The 20830-nt window shown below is 37.8% G+C and overlaps 4 protein-coding genes and 1 non-coding gene across 12 annotated transcripts; 2 read left to right on the top strand and 3 right to left on the bottom strand.

The window, feature by feature from the left end:
* Nucleotides 1-3251: 3251 nt before the first annotated feature.
* On the bottom strand, nucleotides 3252-5761 carry LOC125212744 (magnesium transporter MRS2-5-like). 3 transcript variants are annotated; one of them, XM_048112988.1, is made up of 7 exons: nucleotides 5635-5761; nucleotides 4683-5201; nucleotides 4428-4498; nucleotides 4234-4362; nucleotides 3825-4157; nucleotides 3697-3744; nucleotides 3252-3614 (listed from the first exon to the last, which is right to left on the bottom strand). In XM_048112988.1, exons 2-7 carry the CDS (start codon nucleotides 5089-5091, stop codon nucleotides 3387-3389), a joined length of 1218 nt encoding a protein of 405 aa, XP_047968945.1. In that variant the 5' UTR covers nucleotides 5092-5201; nucleotides 5635-5761; the 3' UTR covers nucleotides 3252-3386. The 3 variants fall into 3 exon arrangements, with proteins under 3 accessions (XP_047968945.1, XP_047968944.1, XP_047968946.1); XM_048112987.1 differs by lacking the exon at nucleotides 5635-5761 and having other exon boundaries at nucleotides 4683-5252; XM_048112989.1 differs by lacking the exons at nucleotides 4234-4362; nucleotides 5635-5761 and having other exon boundaries at nucleotides 4683-5254.
* A 2090-nt stretch (nucleotides 5762-7851) lies between these two features.
* Nucleotides 7852-10575, top strand: LOC125212746. Of its 2 annotated transcripts, none has more exons than XM_048112990.1 (4): nucleotides 7852-7988; nucleotides 8866-9852; nucleotides 10012-10257; nucleotides 10351-10575. In XM_048112990.1, the coding sequence occupies exons 2-3, from the start codon at nucleotides 8888-8890 to the stop codon at nucleotides 10217-10219; spliced, it is 1173 nt and encodes a 390-aa protein (XP_047968947.1). In that variant the 5' UTR covers nucleotides 7852-7988; nucleotides 8866-8887; the 3' UTR covers nucleotides 10220-10257; nucleotides 10351-10575. The 2 variants fall into 2 exon arrangements, with proteins under 2 accessions (XP_047968947.1, XP_047968948.1); XM_048112991.1 differs by having other exon boundaries at nucleotides 10012-10261.
* A 547-nt stretch (nucleotides 10576-11122) lies between these two features.
* Nucleotides 11123-13824, bottom strand: LOC125208975 (nuclear transport factor 2-like). The gene is made up of 9 exons (XM_048108525.1): nucleotides 13814-13824; nucleotides 12962-13134; nucleotides 12588-12849; nucleotides 12305-12483; nucleotides 12128-12218; nucleotides 11927-12048; nucleotides 11802-11864; nucleotides 11631-11694; nucleotides 11123-11334 (listed from the first exon to the last, which is right to left on the bottom strand). The coding sequence occupies exons 2-9, from the start codon at nucleotides 13130-13132 to the stop codon at nucleotides 11216-11218; spliced, it is 1071 nt and encodes a 356-aa protein (XP_047964482.1). The 5' UTR covers nucleotides 13133-13134; nucleotides 13814-13824; the 3' UTR covers nucleotides 11123-11215.
* A 964-nt stretch (nucleotides 13825-14788) lies between these two features.
* On the bottom strand, nucleotides 14789-14860 carry TRNAT-CGU. Its single transcript has one exon. It is a non-coding gene; the product is annotated as a tRNA-Thr (tRNA).
* Nucleotides 14861-14944: 84 nt separating this feature from the next.
* On the top strand, nucleotides 14945-19655 carry LOC125211369 (asparagine synthetase domain-containing protein 1). Of its 5 annotated transcripts, none has more exons than XM_048111116.1 (14): nucleotides 14945-15074; nucleotides 15168-15372; nucleotides 16085-16278; nucleotides 16384-16516; nucleotides 16643-16909; nucleotides 17095-17192; nucleotides 17381-17495; nucleotides 17781-17886; nucleotides 18248-18341; nucleotides 18543-18739; nucleotides 18842-18941; nucleotides 19051-19167; nucleotides 19281-19337; nucleotides 19411-19655. In XM_048111116.1, the coding sequence occupies exons 1-14, from the start codon at nucleotides 14979-14981 to the stop codon at nucleotides 19558-19560; spliced, it is 1929 nt and encodes a 642-aa protein (XP_047967073.1). In that variant the 5' UTR covers nucleotides 14945-14978; the 3' UTR covers nucleotides 19561-19655. The 5 variants fall into 5 exon arrangements, with proteins under 5 accessions (XP_047967073.1, XP_047967075.1, XP_047967076.1 ...); XM_048111117.1 differs by having other exon boundaries at nucleotides 15006-15074; nucleotides 15181-15385; XM_048111118.1 differs by lacking the exon at nucleotides 16643-16909.
* The last annotated feature ends 1175 nt before the right edge of the window (nucleotides 19656-20830 follow it).

The following is a 20830-nucleotide window of genomic DNA, read 5'->3' as shown; positions in this document are numbered from 1 at the left end:
AGTCCCTTCCCCCTCACCGGTGAACAGACCACCGTATTGCCCTCAAGCCCGGCTCCCTTCCGGTCTCGGTTCGGCCCTACCGTTACAATCACCTACAAAAGGATGAGATGGAACGCCTTGTGGGGGAAATGCTGGCTTCAGGTATAATCCAGCCTAGTACGAGTCCTTACTCCAACCCGGTCCTTCTCGTCCGGAAAAAGGATGGTTCGTGGCGTTTCTGTGTGGATTATCGGGAGCTCAACAAGCGCACCATCCCCGATAAATACCCGATTCCTGTTATTCAAGAGCTATTAGATGAACTACATGGTTCTATCTGGTTCAGCAAGTTGGACCTCAAAGCCGGTTATCATCAAATCCGGGTGGCCAGCCCGGACGTGCATAAGACAGCTTTCCGCACTCATTCCGGTCACTACGAGTTCCTCGTCATGCCATTCGGCCTCACGAACGCCCCGGCCACATTTCAAAGCCTTATGAATGACATTTTCCGTCCTCTTCTCCGGAGATTTGTATTGGTTTTTTTTGATGATATTTTAATTTACAGCAAGACTTGGGACTCTCATTTGGAACATCTTCGCCACGTCTTTGCCATCCTTGAGGAGCACTCCCTCATTGTTAATCCAAAGAAATGTCTCCTGGGCAGGCAGCAGGTTGAATATTTGGGGCATGTGGTGTCCAGCGATGGAGTAAGGATGGATTCTAACAAGGTCTCGGCGGTGCTCCGATGGCCTACGCCCAAGTCCCTAAAGGCAGTGCAGGGATTCCTCGGGTTGACGGGGTACTACCGTCGCTTTATACGGGATTATGGAAAGATCGCTGCCCCTCTCACTAGTTTGCTTAAGAAGCAAATCGATCCCACTAGGAGACCGGCTTGGGTGTGGCCGCCAGAGGCAGAAGAGGCTTTTACCGCCTTGAAAACAGCCCTCACATCTGCCCCGTTGCTCAGGATGCCAGATTTCTCGAAGGAGTTTGTCATCGAGTGCGACGCGTCGGGACGCGGCCTTGGTGCGGTCCTCATGCAAGACAAGCAGCCAGTAGCTTATTTCAGTAAGACCTTGTCCCCTCGTTGGCTCGCCAAGTCAGCATATGAGAAAGAATTAATGGCGTTGGTGCTAGCCATTCATCACTGGCGTCCATATCTGCTCGGTCGTCGTTTCGTCGTTCGTACTGACCAACGTAGTCTCCGCCAGCTCTTAGCCCACCCACTTTCGACCCCGGCTCAGCAAAATTGGGCGGCGAAATTGCTTGGCTATGATTTCACTATTGTCTACAAGGACGGAAAATTAAACCGTGCTGCTGATGCCCTATCTCGCCAGGACGAAGAGGGCTTACTTCTAGCTGCCATTTCCCGACCAACTTGGCCCGAGTGGTCGTCTATCCAGGGCTCTCTAGCCGAGGATCCCATTCTCCGCAACATCATGGGCGATCTGACCAACGGGCGGAAATCGAAACCCCATTTTGAACTGATACATGGGACCTTGTTTTATAAAGGGCGCATTGTGATTCCATCTCACTCTCCATGGATCCAGCGTCTCTTAGCCGAGTATCACGTCACACCTTCCGGGGGTCATGCGGGCGCCTACCGCACGTATCGTCGGCTAGCTTCAAATGTATATTGGCCTGGAATGATATCTCAAGTAACCAAATTTGTGGCAGCCTGTGCAACGTGCCAAAGGAACAAGTATGAGACCTTGGCCCCTGCGGGATTGCTATCGCCGCTGCCCGTTCCGGAGAGAGTTTGGGAGGACTTGAGCATGGATTTCCTATCGGGATTGCCACGTTCGGGCGGTGTCGACTGTGTGCTCGTTGTCGTGGATCGCCTTTCCAAGTATGCCCACTTCCTAGCTCTCCGCCATCCATTTTCCGCCAAACAGGTCGCCGACCTCTTCACCAAAGAGATCGTCCGCCTCCACGGCATACCATTTTCCTTAGCTCCTTCTGGCGTGAGCTGTTCCGTGCCACGGGAACGAAGTTACGAATGAGTTCCGCGTACCACCCGGAAACAGATGGCCAAACGGAGGTGCTAAATCGCTGCCTTCAAACATACCTGCGTTGCTTCTCGTCGGAGCGACCGAAGCAGTGGCATAAATGGCTCGCTTGGGCAGAATACTGCTACAACACGAGTTTCCACTCAGCGTCAGGGACGACACCATTTGAGGTTGTATATGGGCGTCCGCCCCCCACGATCCACGCTTATCTTCCGGGGGAGGTTCGGGCGCAGGCGGTCGTCGAGTCCCTTCAATCTCGCGACGCTGCTTTGACTATCCTCCGCCAGCACCTAGCTCGAGCCCAGCAGCGTATGGTTCGTGCAGCTAACAAGCACCGACGTGATGTGGAATATGCAGTGGGCGATATGGTTTTTCTGAAATTCAGGCCATACCGCCAATCGACCCTGTTCTCGGCAGCAAATAGGAAGCTGGCGCCACGTTTTTTTTGGTCCTTTTCGCGTCGAAGAACGCATTGGGACGACGGCCTATCGTCTCCTTCTTCCACAAGGTTCCCGAATCCACCCGGTGTTCCATGTGTCCTTACTGAAACGGGCAATTGGTGAGGCCACAGCTGAACCGGTGCTTCCCGAGGCTCTGTTGGAGGCAGAAGCACCCTACTTACCAGAAGCTGTTTTGCAGCGCAGGACTCTGCCTCGGGATGGCGAGCAGATTTCCCAGGTCCTGATCAAATGGGGCGGCCTACCTATGGAGGAAGCAACTTGGATGGACGAGGGTGATGTTCGAGGTCAGTTTCCTTACTTCCGCCTTGCGGACAAGGCTGTTTCGGGGGAGGCGGCAGTTGATACGACATGGCGAGTCTACAAAAGGGGAGACCGACAGGTGGTTGATTGGGAAACAAACGCGGGAGAGAAAGAAGGAGAGTAGACGAAGTCAAGAGGAGCAAGACACATCGGCTTAGTAGTTGCAGATTCATTTTCTGTTATTTTGAATATTTGATTTTCTAGCTGGTAGATTTGTTGAGATTTAGTTGTTGCTATATTCCCTCACATGTAAGTCTATATATTACAATTCCACAATGATGATTCAGCATCTTGGGAAATTGGATTATAGGCGATCTTCAGATCGGGGGCCTCCTTGGAGGATTTATCTTCTTATTCATTATCATTCCATATCAATAAAAGCCGACAGTTCCTCTTTCCCATACTTTTGATTCATAGTTATTCTATCATACATTTGAGCACTCCTCGTGCTCTACCTGGTCCGGCGCCTTTACTCTTATCAATACTCGAGAAAGGGAAAGCAGGCTCCGGTTCCAATTTCAGTTTTTTATTAAGATGTACAAGTCTGATGCACACTAGAACTAAAAATAGGTACAAGAAACTGCAAGAACTCAATTAAAATTAGGAAATGTAGTAGGTGATCCCTTCCCCTAACCGACTACTAAGGGATGACTTTTTTGTTCCGGAAATAGGCCAAAAATAAACCATACAACACTCCACAACAGATTCCAGAAATGACAAGTACCCAGTTGAATGTAGAGGCCTCGTCGAATACAGTGTCTTCGAAATTCATTCCAAAAACTGCAGCCACAGCGGCAAACATGGCAGTGACAAAGGTAGCAGCTCTGAGAAGCAACTCGAATTTAATCAGCTGATTCTGTACATTTCCCTGCAGAAGCAAGATCAAGTTAGACATTAAAGATTAAGTATTACTTGAAATAAAACATGTGATAATTGATTGTTTCCTTTACCAGCTTTATGTTGATTAAATCCTCGGTATCATCAATATACTCTTTAAGCTGCACGACAATGGAAAATCGAATTAGAAAAAGAAACACTGCATTAAGAAAATTGTTTACATCGTGAATCTTTTGCTGACCGATAGCAACTTATTGAGTGTGTTGTCTATGCCAACAAAGTATGCTTCAAGTAACATCTCAAGTTGATCGGTATTTTCTCCAGAAGAAGATGAGCTCGAGAAGCTTCCATGTTTAGTGGAACTCATAGTGCTGAAAGCTCTCTGCAATCTGTGGACTCCGCTAGATGATCCCACCGCAGAAACAGGAGCATATTTGGATCCAAAATTTGCATCATTAATTTGATTGCATACATCACTATCTGTAAGTATATCCCTTCTTTCTTTCTTCTCAGTTAGAAACATCTCTGCCATGTCTCCATCATCGTTCATCAGATGCTCTATTTCATCACAAACCTGGTATTCAAGAATACGTAAAAAATATATCAACACTGTCCATGTTTATGTTAGGCTTTGCCAGCAATAATTTCACCTTTTGCACTCGCTGAGTCAAGGCCAGAAGGCTCCCTTTGAATCTACGTACACGCTCTAGATTGAGGGTGCTTATGAATGAGGCCAATTCGTCGAGCACAGGATATATATCCAATTCTAAATCCTTTGTCTACTAAATTCATGAATTTCAGTGCAACGATATATTGGATTCATAAAACAAGCACAACTGCATACCTGAGCATCAAGTGACATACATGTATGCTCCAAAGCAACCTCCAAAGCTCTGAACTCGAAAGGTAGATCGTCTGACCCACGTAGAAAATTATATCAGTGAAACACGATTCACTAATAAGGTGAGCTCTTGTAATGTACATTGTATTTTCTACCTCCTTTCCTATTTCACCTTTGTACATATACAAAAAGGAAACAAAATTCCGGTAGTTTGCTTCATAAACCAAATTAAGCATATGAGCAATTCCGGTATCTTACCATAATTATCTCTGGATACCTCGAGACGCTTGCACAACTCATATTTGTACTGCAGCACTGAGTCTTCTACGGAGTTCTTCAGTATAACCTCATCAGCGGTGATGATGCACCTAATCTGCTCAAGACTGACAACAATGGCCTTGTCACGGCCTAAAATCGAAGAGGGATGGATAAACAAAGGATCCAAGAGTCTTAGGTCTCTGGAAGGCAGCAAACAGCGTCTCATGACAGTTGGCTTATCTAGTTCCATGACTTCGGAGTTCCCTTTGGTATCAATCAATATCCAAGACCGATTTCCAAGATGATGATTTCTCTTCTTCAAGCCGGGAAATCCAGGTCCACGTGCATTGTCCCTCCCAATACCATTTGCATAATATCTCGAATAATCAGCACCGAAAGGTTGAGCCATCTTCACATCTAATGATCTAAGATATCTTCATGGGTCGAGTTCGATATTTAGGCTAAGAATGACATCTTACTTCAGCAACTAGTACATATTTCTACAATCTGATGTAGGAACTGAAAAAGGGAAATATAAAAACATCCAATTAGGTGGTGTTCGGTTTCCTCTAGAATTAAATTATGATATTATTTTAGTTAAAGAGACATTAATCACATGATTAGGATGCAGTTGTTGTTGATTCAATCTCATGAACCAAATACAATATATATTTAATTCCAAGATACATACTTGCAAACCGAACAGATGTTATTATTTAAGATCAACACAATATGTAACTAACAGACATCACAGTATAAAATTACACTTGGATTCAGAATTATGAGGGAGTATTAATAAAAGTAGGAAGAAGCCAATTTTGGGGCAGCAAGAAAGAATCAAACTTTTATACAAGCAACTAAAGCTGAATTCTTATCTAATTTGGGAATTTCTATATCAAACCATAAACCCCCCATTGAGATAGCACATATATTTGGTTGAAGAAGAGTATACCTTTGGTGACAAGAATCCGTCTTATTCGCAAAATTTGGGCAACGGAGATTCTGCTTTCACTTTCAAGGTGCACCTCACGGTCAACGTGATTTATCACTTCCTTTTCTTAAGGGCTTAAAAATCCAAGACTTTGGGTTTTCGAATCCAATCGAAATGTAAACTTAATAAAAAGAATTAAACTATAACATTACAAAAATATAGTATTTCGCTTTGGAAAATTTTGCCACATAAATTATAAAAAATGGCAAAATTTTAGCTAGTCTCATGCTTTTCAAATTCGTCAAATTAAATTATGAGAAATAAATTTTGCAACTATCCCATTTACAATAAAAGATAGTCAAAATACATACATATATAAAAAACGAATTTTAGCATTTTTTTAATATAATTATAAGTTTTATCCTTATTCTAAAATATTTATAAATTATGGGATCAATTTGATAATACTGTGTTTCGAGCTTAAACTCCATAAGTTATGGTGGAAAATTTTCTTGTATTCAACCATAGTATTGTAACTGCCATATACGTTCTAACTACCATTAATTACCATTACAAGTCACTAATTACTATTATCATATTTATTACAATTACCATTACAATTATTCAATATTGGGATTAAAGAATTAGTGCAATTTACCACCACTACCCAATTAATTTGTTTGAATCATTTCTATAAATTAATGGTCTATAATTAATTTAAAATGTGGCACTGCAGTTATAAATGATGATTGATAAAGAATCTATTAATCCAAATTATTTTTATTAATGGATTATAATTTGAAAGGTCTTCATTTGTTATTAATTTAATTTATCACAAATAATATTCGCTTAAAGTCACAGAAACACATACGAAACCCATTTTCTATAAATTTGGCTTTTTTACAAGGATACTTTAGCTTGAGTTCCACCAAGCTAATAAGCTTGAAGAATTGAAAGAAATTCATTCTTGCTATGGGCAATTTCAATAATGCTTCAACTCATTTTAGGATTGAATTAGCTTCCCGATCATTCTACAAAGTGTATCATGTTTTCTTTAACGCCTTCATGTGCTTAATATTGATTGCCCATCACGTATTTTGTCAGAGATAACTAATAAGGCTCATTCAAAAATTGCAAAATTTTGTCATAAATAAAGTTCAAGTATACGGGATAATCCAACAACGAATATAATTTAATTATAGGGAGATGGAAGGAGTCTCATTTTATTATTTTGGGATATTCACACAAAATAATCTCATTTCTTAAAATGTAAGGTTTCTCTTTCATACTTTTCTCCTTTTTTCTCTTCTCTCATACTTTACCCAATTTTTTCTCTTGCTCTCTCTTACTTTATCAATTTCTCGTTACAACTCATATCATCCTCAAATAAGACTATTTTTTGTCGACGGAGGGAATAAAATATTGTTAAATAAATCTATCTACTTATAACTTATTGAGCTATTGAATTGTCTTCCTTTAAAATCTATTTATTAGTTTCTAAACTATAAAATCTATTTATTAGTTTCTAAACTATAAATTTTGTTCTGATGTTGCAATCAATCAAGTTCTGATTAATTAAAATATATATTCCCTTCGTTCTATAATAGTGGAGTTATTTTACTATTTTGCTACGTTTCATAGTAGTAGAGTCATTTCTCTTTTTAGTAAAAAGTCAACACATTTTTTCTCACTTACTTTACTTTCTTTTATTTTATTCTCTCCTCATCTCTCAACCTTTTTCAATTTCATACTTTATTCTTCTTTTACTTAACTCACCCTAACACACTTATTTTTAATCTCCATGTCAAAAAGAAATATCTCCACTATTATAGAATAGAGAGAGTACAAAATTAAATTGTTTCAATTTTGAATTCTCTTGCATCATCAGGTCTCTCATTTTCTCTCCTCCATCCATTTTTTATTATAAACTTCAATTCAATAAAAGAAATTATTCAATATAGTATAATATGACAGTGTTGTATTGACATTTTACGTAAATTATCATTCATGTCAGCATGGAAATTTGGATTATTTGCAAAACAATTAACAAAAATATTTAAAATTAATTTACAGAATTTAGAAATTTGCATACATTATCAGTCGATTAATAAAATACAACTAAAGCGCGTGAAGATCACGTGGCGCAAACTGGGACGGTTGAAAAATAAGGCGCCAAAAAATACAGATTGTTTTGGAAAATGAAACTGCGAAAAGTCAGCTCTTCCTTTCATTTTCATTATTCAATTTCCCCTCAAAACCCTCATTAATCCTCCTCAATGCCTTTGGGATTTATATTATTATTCCCATTTTTCTCCGAAAGGAAACGCAAGAAAGGGATATCCTGAGGATCATTGAAGCCTGCGATTATTTTTATGGTAATTTTCTCTAATTTGGGAAAAACTTTTCATTTAATTTTTGCTAATATGATTATATGCATCGTGAATCTTGCTGTGTTTGTTCGATAAAATGGTTGGGCAACAATTGCATTTTTCCATTATAAAAAATGTTCTTGTGCTTTTTTTTTAATGTGAAAATTTGGTAATATTGTTGTCTGAAAATATGTAATAAGATGAAATTTGGTAAAATGTTAACTTGTTATAATACGAAGAGTAAAAGTCAATTATGGTTTTAGACATATGACCAAAATACGAATTTGGTCAAAAACATTCGGTTTTTGAAAAACAGGTCCATAACAAATGAAAATGTCGCTGAAATAGTCCTTTTTTTACGGTTCTGTAAACAAAATGGTCAATGTTAATTACACAATGGCATGATCGTTAGTTTTTTCATGGAACCGTCAAAAAATGACTACTTCGGCGACATTTTCATTTGTTATGGACCTGTTTTTCTATAAGTGAATGTTTTGGACCAAATGCGTATTTTGGTTATATGTTTAGGACCAAAATTGACCTACTCATGCGGGAGAAATGATTACAAGATTCTTTTTCAATTATTATTCAGTGAAATCAAATTTTCTTGATTTTATGGAGCCTTTGTCCGTAGTTAATTGTAAAATCCAATCAAAGTTTAAGTAGATAACTATTTATGAGATGTGCAATAACATATACTCTTTCTGTCCCATTAGAAACAAAACATTTCTTTTTTATTTTTCACGTGTTTTGAAAAAATAATAGTAATAATAGTTAAAGCGGAAAACAAGTAAAGTAAGAGAGAGAATGATGCAGAGGACATGAAAAATATTGGTATATTCTTGTTCTAATTCTCATCTCATGCATTTATCTTGTGTTTCAGTGTTGTATATCTTGGTTCAGTTATGGACCATGAAAGGGACGGTGTTGAGGAAAATAACGGTGATTCTCATAGTAGGCGTGTAATATCGAATATAGACCTAGGAGAGGGCGCTATTAACGATAACGAACATGGTCGTGAAAGGGACGGTGTTGAGGAAAATACCGGTGATTCTCATAGTAGGCATGCAATATCGAATACAGACCTAGGAGAGAGCGCTATTAATGATAACGAACATGGTTCAGTTATGAACCGTGAAAGGGACGGTGTTGAAGAAAATACCGGTGATTCTCATAGTAGGCGTGTAATATCGAATACAGACCTAGGAGAGGGCGCTATTAACGATAACGAACATGGCTCAGAGACAAGTTCAAGTTCTTCCACATCAAAGTCTTCTTGTGAAGATATCGTTCGAGTCAGTTCTCAAATTGAACCTCCCGACTCTGTAGGAGAGAGTAGCATTCATGGAGGCTCATGCAGGTCGGAAGAGGGTGTTAAAGACGAGACACCAATTCTATCGCCTTCTTTCCAAGTGACGGAATGCCCCGAGGATTATGATCCCGATAGTCCCGCTTATGTCTTTAGTAATGACTCTCCAACAATGGAAGGGAATTCGTCTCTTGATGAATTTTTGTTTAGCATTCATACGGGAGACGATAGTTTCTCTTCTTCTTATGATGCAACGATCGATACTGTTGCAGATGTAGGTAAATCTACAGAGCAGTTGAACGGTAATGAATCAAGAAATTCGGGTGAGTTAGGTGGGTTTGACCAAATTTCTGCAACTACTAAAGGAGTTGATCCGAACGAAAGATCAGACATTGGGAAGACCGTGAGCGTGGATGTGAAACATGGAGAGAAAAGAATGGTTGGTGAACCGCTCAACAATGATCCGGTGGTTCTCATGAATAACCAAGTTGGCACGAGTGTAGGAGGTTCCACGGATACTAGTTACAAACATAAGCAAAATGGAACAGTTGCTTTGCCAAAGTGAGTGTCGTGTCTCGTAATCAATTTATACGAACTTTGTATTCTTGCGTGTATTTTGTTTCTTGTTGGCACACAAAAACTTAATTCATATGACGGATAAAGGTATCTTCACGTATCATTCGAATTAATACCGAAGAATATTGCTCTCTTGTGTTCCAGAAAGAAGAAATCTTGCCATTGCTTTGAGTGGCCTAGGTGCTGTAGTAAATTTCCAGGTTGCTCGTGCAAATGGATTCGTTGCTCCCTTAAATGGTTCAGCTGTCGTGGGTGCTTGTGTGAGAGGCCGAGCAAGCAGTTGAAGTATCCAAGATGGGCAGGCAACTGCTTTAAGTGCCTGTACTGGCCTTGCCTCAAGTGCCGATGTTGAAATTGTACATCAACGTGTTGATCGTTGTGATTCCAATAGTAAGTATGTCGATCTTCGTGTGTCGCATGATTTTGAGAATATTATAGCATCAAATAACATAGATGTAAATCATCTTCTTCTATGCTTTATAGGGTGTAAAATTGGTGAGTGACCACTTCCAAGAAGAAGGTTCGGAGCATGCAACCAAGCTCGGTGAAGGCAACAACAAACCAAAAGGCACGCTCACTCGCTCTTCCTTTTCGTGTTCTTTTCTCATACACACCTTGTACGTTTACTATATGTGCAGTAACAGATAACTGTAACCTACACACCTTGTACATTTACTATAAGCTCGAAATTCAGGTTGTTGTTTTAAGATATTTTTCTCTATATTTGTATGTCTACACAATATAATCTGCAATAGACATTAAAGAAGATTGTGCGATTTTAAATAAATGTTTTGACAGAACATGTATGCACATACTGCTGATTAGAGAATGGAGTTTTGATAAATTCCAATGTTTTAATTTGATGTAGCATTCATTCCAGGCTTATAAAAATAAGAAAAAGAGTATGCATGTTATGTGATCATCGTTCAATAGTAGATAACAAATTAAATCCCAACTAACTTATTATTGAGGTATCAATTAATATGGAGAAATGATTATTCAGTTTATGTTTTAAAGGGTGTCATCCATTTTTAATTAGGTGTATGTTTTAATAACTAACTCATAAAATCGGAGGGGCAATTGCTTCATTCTGCAGAAGGGAGGAGGGTGTCTTTCACTCATTGTCATTTTTGACATACACATTTTTTGAAAATGGGTATATTTATGAGTTAAAATTAAGTAAGTTAGGAGCATCTGCAATATAAGCTAGTAGCACATTTTACCTGTCTCTTATCACAAAAATGGGAGAACAAAAGCAAGCAAATATTGCCCACTTAATTGAAAATGTAAAAAACAGTATTTATATGTCATCAAAATATCAAATGACATAGTGATGAATGCAGATTACTTAAGGATTGGTCTGCCTCGGCCGCTGACCGTAGTTACTCCAATCTCCATTCTCTGTCGTACCGGAGTTGTCATTGTGCGGTCCACGCCTCGTTGCTGGCCTCGCTCTACCGTTGTTACCTACCAATAAAAAAAGCATCAAAGATGCAGCCACATGTGTTCATAGCTTTGTTTTCAACAGTTGAAAGGTTGGAATTATGAGGGAATTCATTTGATACTAACTAAACCAATAGGCCTAAATACTATATATAAGATCATCCCAATTTATTATTTTTATAAAAAGAACAAATTATTAAGTATATATAAACCAGAGAGCTGACAAGTTATTACCAAGTTGAGTAAATTGAACTGCTGAAAGTAGCGTTGTGACTTATATATATGTATATGAAAGGCGTGAAAAATGTTGGTTCGTTCACCTCGATTATAAGGTTTCTTGGGCATGATATAGGCTTCCTTATCTCCGAACATCACATGATGCGCCTGCAAAGAAGCGAAACACGTTATTGCAGCTGTTGATATGCTGACCAAAATGGTAAAAAACACATGATGTCCTTGGAATAAAATGATGTTTGAAAACGAGAGTGTACCTCAACTGCACGACGCGCAGAATCTGCCGACTCAAACTCCACGAATCCGCAACAGAAACCATCCTGAAAAGATGCAGGATTGAGTTATTGTAGTTTTGAGTGGGACAGAATAAGTTGAATCGAACCTCGTGTCTTCTGATCTGAGTAGTGTCCGGATCATTCTTAACATGCCCGAATTGTTTTACAACGTCCATAACTCCTTGTTTACTAATGTCGTAAGGTAATCCACCAATATATATACCCTTCGCTGCAACGATCATCAAATAAATCAGAAGCCACAATTTGGTTATAGCTATGGAACCGGCTGGCCTAGTACCGGAGCTTACCTTCTGAATACGCACTAGGAGACTTAGGCGCGACTTTGCTTGTGGAAGACACACCGCCACTAGGAGAAACAGCAAGAGTCTCTTTTGCAAGCTTTCACAAATTTCAGAAACATTCTTATTAGACAAGTCTCAATATTAGAATAGGAATTCAAATAACGATAACATCAGCTAACATACCATAGAAGCATAGGTGATTTTCGTGGCTACATTTGAAGAAGATGGTTTGACATCAGGTGTGTCAACTGGCTGTGGTTTTGTGCCTTTTGGCGGTGAGGCCGGGTTTTTTTCCTCCATGACTTTTCCATTTTGAATTGCTGCTTTGAAGTTTAAGGCCGTAGCACCATCACGAGTGTCGCCTAGGGAAGGCCAGGGTCGACATTATTTACATAGTACAACACAGAAGAATAGATTAATCCGGGCAACAAATGGCAAATCGAGTTAGAATGTAAATTCACTACACCAGAATCCTGAGTAGGAGCAGCCTTAGTTGAGGGCTCGCAAACGCAACAAAACTGAAGAATGTCATTCAAGACGAAGAATCCTTTTTCCTGCTTCGCCAAGAAAAAAGTCTGACTAAAATTCCTTTGGACATTATTCTTTGTGGTCAAGCAACCAGTAACAGCAACAACGATTCCTCCCTTGATAGATTCTTGTGCATTCGTGGTTTTGATGTCCACAGAGCAATATTTGTATTCGGACGACATAACGTTTTCACTTATTCCCTACGCAAAGCACATCAAAATTGAAAAAGTTAGAGATGCATATTGAAGGAACAAAATCACTAGTATTGGTTTTAGTAATGAATAGTTGAAGGACAACAACGAAGATAGTTACACTTAGGGTTGTGACAGGGATCACGACACCATCAGCCTTGGGCCAGCCTTGTAGGCTCTGCTCCTGGTAAAACTTATGGAGATTTTGAGGACATTGGTTGAGTATGACATAAAATTGCTTGACAAAGGCATGTGCTACATCTAGAGGAGTTGGGTGTTGTTTTTCTTCCATAACTGCATAGACATTTACCAAAAGAAACCATACAGATTCTTAGTAAAGTATAGTGAGAGAAAAACTAAGTAAAGAGATTTAAGTGCATAGCAATACAACACACACACACATGTAGGGCACAAATGGGAAAGTGATCAATACAAAATGCAGGCCAGATCCTAATCATGAGATTTGCCAATCTGATGGTCAATAATTAACCAAAAACACTGAAGATCATTATTAATTAGTTTTAGATCATTTTAGGTCATTCTTACTAAAATGACTTAAAAATGACCTGTATGTTTGGTTTTGCGTTTTGTATTAAAATTGAGTTTTGCATAGACCACAAGCCGCACAAGTATGAAGAATTATGTAAAACAGTCCAATTAGATAGGACAGTCATACTGGAGTTTACACATATCACTTGAAACATGAGGAGATATCATATAGAAGCAAACTAGTAGGAGTATTAAATATCAAGAAGATAATTATTGAACACTAAATGATAGAGTTTTTGCACCTAGCATAAGAAAATGAAAAAGATGATTATTTAAGCAAAATGAAAAAGATGATTATTTAAGCAAACAATGCATAAGAACAAGTGGATCTAATGTTGAAACATGAGCTAAAACAACTTTCCATTGTTACAAAAGATCATTCATAATCCAGAAAAGTTGCACAAAAAGGGATAGAAAACTTAACCTCTGCACTGAACAATGAACATACATACAATTCAAGAAAACACAAACAAAGGGAACAAGGGTTTTAGTTACTACCTCTTACGACTCGACAGTGAAAAAGAAAAGTGAAGGAGATGGAGGGAGAAGGAGAGAAATTAAAAGAGAGTTAAAGGGAGCATTAAGTGCAGATGCAGCACAATTAAGGAAAATTTGAAATTACATACAATAGGATAGAATAAATCGGTTGGAGATTTGGTTGCCATGTCAGCGCTCTCAATTTGTGGGTCCAACTTACCGGATCTGCTGTGGGTCCCTTTTGTCTCGTTTGACTTTTGTCCTTTATTATTGATACTTTTGTGTTTCATATTTTGAATTGAGTGAAAAAACTAATGTTGTTTTCGTTTGAGAAAATATGTCAAGTAGACCATATTCAATTATATTCTAAAATCTAAATTGAAGTAAGTAATATTCCAAAACCAATCTCATTCGCAGCTATGTCACCAACACAAAAGGTTAAAATAAAAGGGACAAATAATTACTCCTTCCATCTCACAATAATTGTCACTCTTATTATAGGCACGAGTTTTAAAAAATGTAAAGAAAAGTTGGTTGGAAAAGCTATTGAAATATGAAATCTACTTTTTATTGATTTTATAATAAAATGTTAATGAAATGTGATAATTATACAGACAGAAGTAGAAAAGAGTGACAATTATTGTGGGACGGAGGGTGTATATAACTGATGTCAAATTAAAAAAAAAATCTTCATCCGTCCCACAATAAGAGTCATATTTTGTCATTTTTGTTCATCCCAAAATAAGAGTCACATTTCACTTTTACCATAAATGGTCACATTCCACTCACAAAAAATATAAAATCAATATAAAAAAGTGGACTCATATTCTACTAACTTTTCTAATCCACTATTCTTTACATTTAATGCGACAACCCATAAGGGATTAACTACATTGAATAGCAAAAATAATAAGGAAATCAAAGCCCCCGGCGAGGATCGAACTCGCGACCTTTCGCTTACGAAGCGAACGCACTACCACTATGCTACGGAGGCAATTCGTTGTTAATGTAATTATGTATTTTAATTTACAAAAGTCTAAGAAAAACCCTAAACGTCCTATTTAGGGTGGAGATTGCAGAGAGCAATTAGGGTTTTTAGTGAAATTGAGACGATGTGTGGAATAGCTCTCTTTATTTCTGGAATTAAGATTGATTTATCACTTCTGCTACCCAATTACACCTCCCCATCTTCTCAATTTTGTGATCTGGTAATTTCACATTCCGTTGTTCCCTGCTTCTATTCACTGCTAATCTAGACTGACTTCTCCATTTCTTTTTGTGATTATGTGTTAAAAATCCAGCCTTTGGTGTCAGAGGATGATATAAAAGCAGCTCTGCAGAGGAGGGGGCCAGATAGCTTAGGAACTAAAATTGTCAAACTTTATTCGGATGGGAGTGAGTTCAGTGGGGAATTGCTATTCATTGGGTCGACGCTGCAACTTAGAGGAGTGAATCCGGTTGTGCAACCACTGACTGATGAGTTGGGAAATGTTCTTGTTTACAATGGTATATTACAATGGTATATTATACTCAATAGTAGTTTGGTAGCTTCAGCTATTGCTATTTTCCGGTAAATTTGAACTGTTAATTGTTTTTTGCAATTTGATGGTTTCGTTGAAGTTTCGTAACCGCCATGACACACAGAAGGACTTCATCCATGCTATACTGGTTGGAAAAATATTTATTTGGTAAAAACAAAAATTTATGAGTCGCATTGGGAATAGGGACCCCGAGCTTCATATATATAAATATATATAGGGAGATGATCAAAGTATAACTAATCATAAATGCATAACTAGAGAACACGAATTTAGTGCACCATAAGAGCGATTTTAGTAACTATAATTTATAGTGAAGTATTTGCTCCGTAAAGGATTTGAGTTCACTATAATGGTATTTTGGTTCACTCCGTGTTTTCAAATTCGTGTTGTGAACTAAAACGCCCTTATAGTGAGCTAAATCGCTCTTATAGTGATTGCCCTATGGCACTACTTTATATATATCTATATGTATTATTTGTACCTATCAGGATATCTGCTTATCTAGTGTTCTATCTGCGGGTTTGCTCATTATTAGTTATGCTTAAATTTGACATAATTGTGTTTTGTTTCCCATCTCTGTGTGGTGGAGGTTGATTTGTTTTGTCTATGCTGTGTTGTTCAGAAATGGCATGGGTGAAGTCTCAGTGTCAAATCATTTTGCTGTTTATGTTTTTTAGGCGAAATTTATGGAGGGAATCAATTTAAAAGCGATAGCAATGACACGGAGATTCTTATGCAGTCTCTTGAACGCTGCTGCTCATGTGTATCACATGAAAATGTGGGATCTACAGCTTGTTCTAAAGGACATATAGAATCCGTTCCACAACTTCTGTCAAAAATTAGGGGACCATGGGCGATGATCTATTGGCAGGTAACTGTGTGTGGTAAGTTTCTCCTATGATTTCAAAAAATGCTAAGGATACGAGTGTTTCGAGTTTTGTGATTAGCATTTCTGCTTACAGTTTTATGCTTGTAGGATACTTCAAAAACTCTGTGGTTTGGTAGAGATGCTTTTGGAAGAAGAAGTCTTCTAGTTCACTGGCCAACACTCGATGATTCTCGTCTGCTGCTATCCTCAGTGTCACCACCTTCTTCTAAAAAACCCCATGGTATACGGTTTAATAGATGTCTCCATTTCATCCTATTTCAGTTGAGAAATCTGTTACTGTTGGCTTTTCACTTTAACCAATAATCCTCTTGACTAACTCGGTAGTCTACCTGGTATCTGTATACAGATATCGAGGAAGAGAAAGGGAAAACTGAGTTGGATTTTTGGGAAGAACTGTCATGTGGTGTATATAGTGTCTCAATAACTCCTCTAAAAATGGGTGGTTATCTAGTTGGAGAAGTTAAAAAACATGGTTGGACTGATGTTGGGCTAAAAGAACTGATCACATGGGAGAGAACTGGCATTGAGCCCAAACCTGAGAATCTAAGTGGTTACTTCAGTGAATGTCCTCTTATACAACATGACGTTCTTTCAGATTTTTCATCTGAATCAGGTCAGTGTCAAGAAGTGAGTGGGCTCAAACCTCTGTGCCTTCTTATCTCATACTTTTAAATTGAATTGATTTGTCAGTCCTTGCATTCTTCTTCATAAATGTTTGCATTATGATATTTGATTACATCTGATACCGAATCCTGGCTGTATATTTAAATATTGGATTTTCTCCCTGATTTGCAACAGATTGTTTACGAAGTGTGCCTTTAGCAACAGCTCACAAAGTGCTCAAGGCTTTGACAGAATCTGTAAAGCGACGGACCAGTTTGAACAGAATCTACCAGGTTTGGTGTGAATTTGCATTATTTTGTTGTAAATAAATGACTAAGATTATTGTAAGATACAGAGTTTCTGGTGTCAGTGTTAGAATCTAAAACTTTTTGAAAGCTGCTGATGTGTGTTATGCTTTATTTAGAATATTTGAACTATTCTATTTACTAAATTCTCAAGCTTAATCTTGGTGCTTGCTCAGGTTTATCTGGGGAATCATACTCAAGGGGGATATGCTCCAATAGCAGTGCTGTTTTCTGGTGGTTTAGATTCTATGATAATTGCTGCTTTACTGCATCAGTGCATTGATTCTGAATGTAAGTACTCAGCTATTTTGACTGTGAACTCTCATTGACTTTACCATGTAACTATGTATCCTTGCAAGATCATTGCAGGGTGTTTAACTTGGTCAATGACTCAATTAATATGAACTCTTGGGTCTGAATTGTGATGTAGAAATTCACAGTTACAGTGTGCTGTAAATTCGATGATAAATATAAAGTTCATGATATGATTACATTAGTTTACATCTACTTTTTATTTGCTTTATGAAAAAGAAGCTGCATGCTTACCGTTCTGTCTTATGAAAACTCTGATTGCAGATGAAATTGATATGCTTAATGTCAGCTTTGATGGCGAGTCAGCACCAGATAGAATCTCAGCCAAGGCTGGATTAAAGGAACTTCAGAAGATTGCACCGTCAAGGAGGTCAGTTGATTTAGATTTTTGATGTTTCAGATTTATGTTTATGGGGCTAAATTTACATTCAAAAACACTGGAACCAGTTTTAGTAAATTTTCTTCGTCCTAGTCAGTTGTTAAAATTCGAACTTGTATGCATCTTAAAGTAATTAATACCAGTCTAAGTTCGCCAATGCTTTGTTAATGCAATCTGCTTTGGCTTCTTATCCAAATTTCTTGGAACATATAAAGTTATGGTTACAATATGGTTTGAATATGAAACTCATATTATATACATACAGTTTCTGATCTGATAAGCGCCCCTTGCTCCTTAGAACACCCCCTTGTAACGATATTATATTTTTTATACTTTGTATGTCAATTCACAGATGGAACCTTGTAGAAATTGATGCTGACTTACTGAAGTTGACGTTCGAGACAAAGCATGTCATGACACTTATAAATCCTTCTAAAACATACATGGTATAGTTCTTTCATTTGGTTGCGTATTAGCATGATGTTCTATTGTTTAGATTCTTCTTACATGCTTTATTGAATAATACATACACGTTCGCAGCTTGCAGCCACGCACACTTCCCATTTTAATCAACGCTTCAATATTGCTTTCTTATAACTTATTCAAAGTGCATATACCGAAAACCCCATCCCGTATAATTGCTGCAGGACCTGAATATAGGCTTAGCATTATGGCTCGCTGCTGGAGGAGATGGTTGGCTTTATCAGGAGACAAGCGGCAACGATGGTATTCAATATCAACGCGTCAAATATAAGTCCATGGCCAGGATTCTCCTAGTGGGTTCAGGTGCAGACGAGCAATGTGCTGGCTATGGCCGGCATAAAACAAAATTTAGAAATAAAAGGTGGTCCGTCGTTTGTTACCTGCTCAAGTGCATGTGTTCTATTGCAATAATTGAAATTAATTGTGCGAGTTTGGTTTACTTATTTCTTCTTGTTCATGCCAGTTGGCTTGGCCTCCATGAGGAAATGAAGCTAGACATGCAAAGAATATGGAAGAGAAACTTAGGGAGAGACGACAGATGCATAAGTGACAACGGGAAGGAGGTGCTGAAAGTCCTCGATTGTATAAAAACTTTGACATGGAGTCTCTATAACTCTAATGAACGTGTATCCGCAAACAAAATTTCACATTCGATTATTTTGTTTTTGTCAGGCTAGATTCCCGTTTTTGGACGAAGATGTCATCAGGACTTTGCTCGATATTCCTCTATGGGAGATTGCAGACCTCGATAAGCCAAGTGGAGTTGGCGACAAAAAAATTCTAAGGGAGGTATGCCATTATGAATTTGTGCTACAACATTTGTAGCAACACAAGTAAATATAAAATCTTGGTGATGCCTTTTCACTTGGTTGCGCTTAATATCCCCCGTTGCACTTCTGCAGGTTGCACGATTACTTGGTCTCGATGAAGTAGCTCTTCTGCCCAAAAGGGCAATTCAGGTCACAACTGAAGGCCATAATTTAGTAGAAACCTGCCTTGTTTGATCACTGTCTGACCTTGTTCGTCTTGCAGTTCGGGTCGAGGATCGCGAGGGAATCAAACAGGAAAAATTTTGGAAGCAACAGAGCTGCAAACCAAGCCTCTGCAGGAAGTGTGGCGATTCATAGACACCATCAGACTGAAACAGTGCTGATGCCTGAATTGCCAGAAACACAAATTTGATGCTGTGGTTAATATTCAGTTGTGTGAGAAAATTTTGTGGGACGACAGTTTTGTCTGATTTTAAGAGTTTATATACAGTTTTGTTCTCTTTTTTACTTCTCTTACTTTTCTCTCTTATACTTTACTTATTCTATTTTAACTTTACTTTTCTCTCTTTCATATTTTACTTTTTCTATTTTAACTCTTTAAATATCAATTCCTTAAAATTCAGTGCCCAAAAGGAGTGTTTCGCTTATCATGGGACGGAAAGAGTATATTTTTTTTAACAATGCTCGATGATTATTGTTTCCAGACTTATCTTTAAAATTCTTCTGAATCCTTGTTCCGCGACATGACGAACTAGAAAAAGATTTGATAAGCCCAAAAAAAATCACAACCCGAATCACTCAAAACTGAAGAGCATGCAACATGACAGGGTTGGCTAGGGTGAGCTAGAATGAATTAATTCTCACTAGTTTTAAGTTTTTATTATTTTTCGAACCCTTGAAGGTGAGTACTAACTTTTCGAATGTGGATAAAAATATATTTTGATTCTATTTGAAAGTTATAGTATTCGTTAATTTTTTTTTATTTTTCTTTTATATTAATCATAAGAGATTATATATATAATTAAAAATAATACTCCATACGTTTTCAGGAAGATGACCCCTTCCTTGGGTAGTACGAGAATTTATGTAGTTTTATTTTATGAGTTAGGTGGAGAGAATAAAGTAAGAGAAAGACGAATAAAGTAGAGATAAATGAGTTCTTATTTGTGGTAATGAGTCATCTTAGATGAGACAAATTAGAAAAGAAAGTCGTCATCTTCGGTAGGACGGTGGGAGTAATTGGATTCTCTTCACCCACACAATAGTTTCTAAGTTGAAATAACATCATTTGTAATGTACTTATAAATTATAGTTTCATATAATTTCATTTGTAATAGTTTCATCTATAGTTTCAAGTTGAAATAACATCAATTGTACATATAAAATTATTAAAAAAATATACTCTATAATTTTATTGGTAAGTGACATGGGTATTAATACGAAATTGGTAAATTACGAGATAAATGATAAAGTAAAGTAGGAGAGAGAAATAGAAAAATATAAATAAAGTAAAAAGGAGAAAGATAAAAAAAAATGAGTGATAAATTTTGAAGTAACTTTTCATTTTTAGTACAGTATAAGACTAATTTTTGGTAAACAGTGATAAAAAGATGAGATTATTTTTCATGGATCGATGAGTATTAATTTAAAAATTATACTCCCTTTGTCTTCATTAATTGTTC

Source organism: Salvia hispanica, chromosome 3, assembly GCF_023119035.1.
Source record: "Salvia hispanica cultivar TCC Black 2014 chromosome 3, UniMelb_Shisp_WGS_1.0, whole genome shotgun sequence".
Classification (NCBI taxonomy): Eukaryota; Viridiplantae; Streptophyta; class Magnoliopsida; order Lamiales; family Lamiaceae; genus Salvia; species Salvia hispanica.
This window is presented reverse-complemented; position numbering and strand designations above follow the sequence as displayed.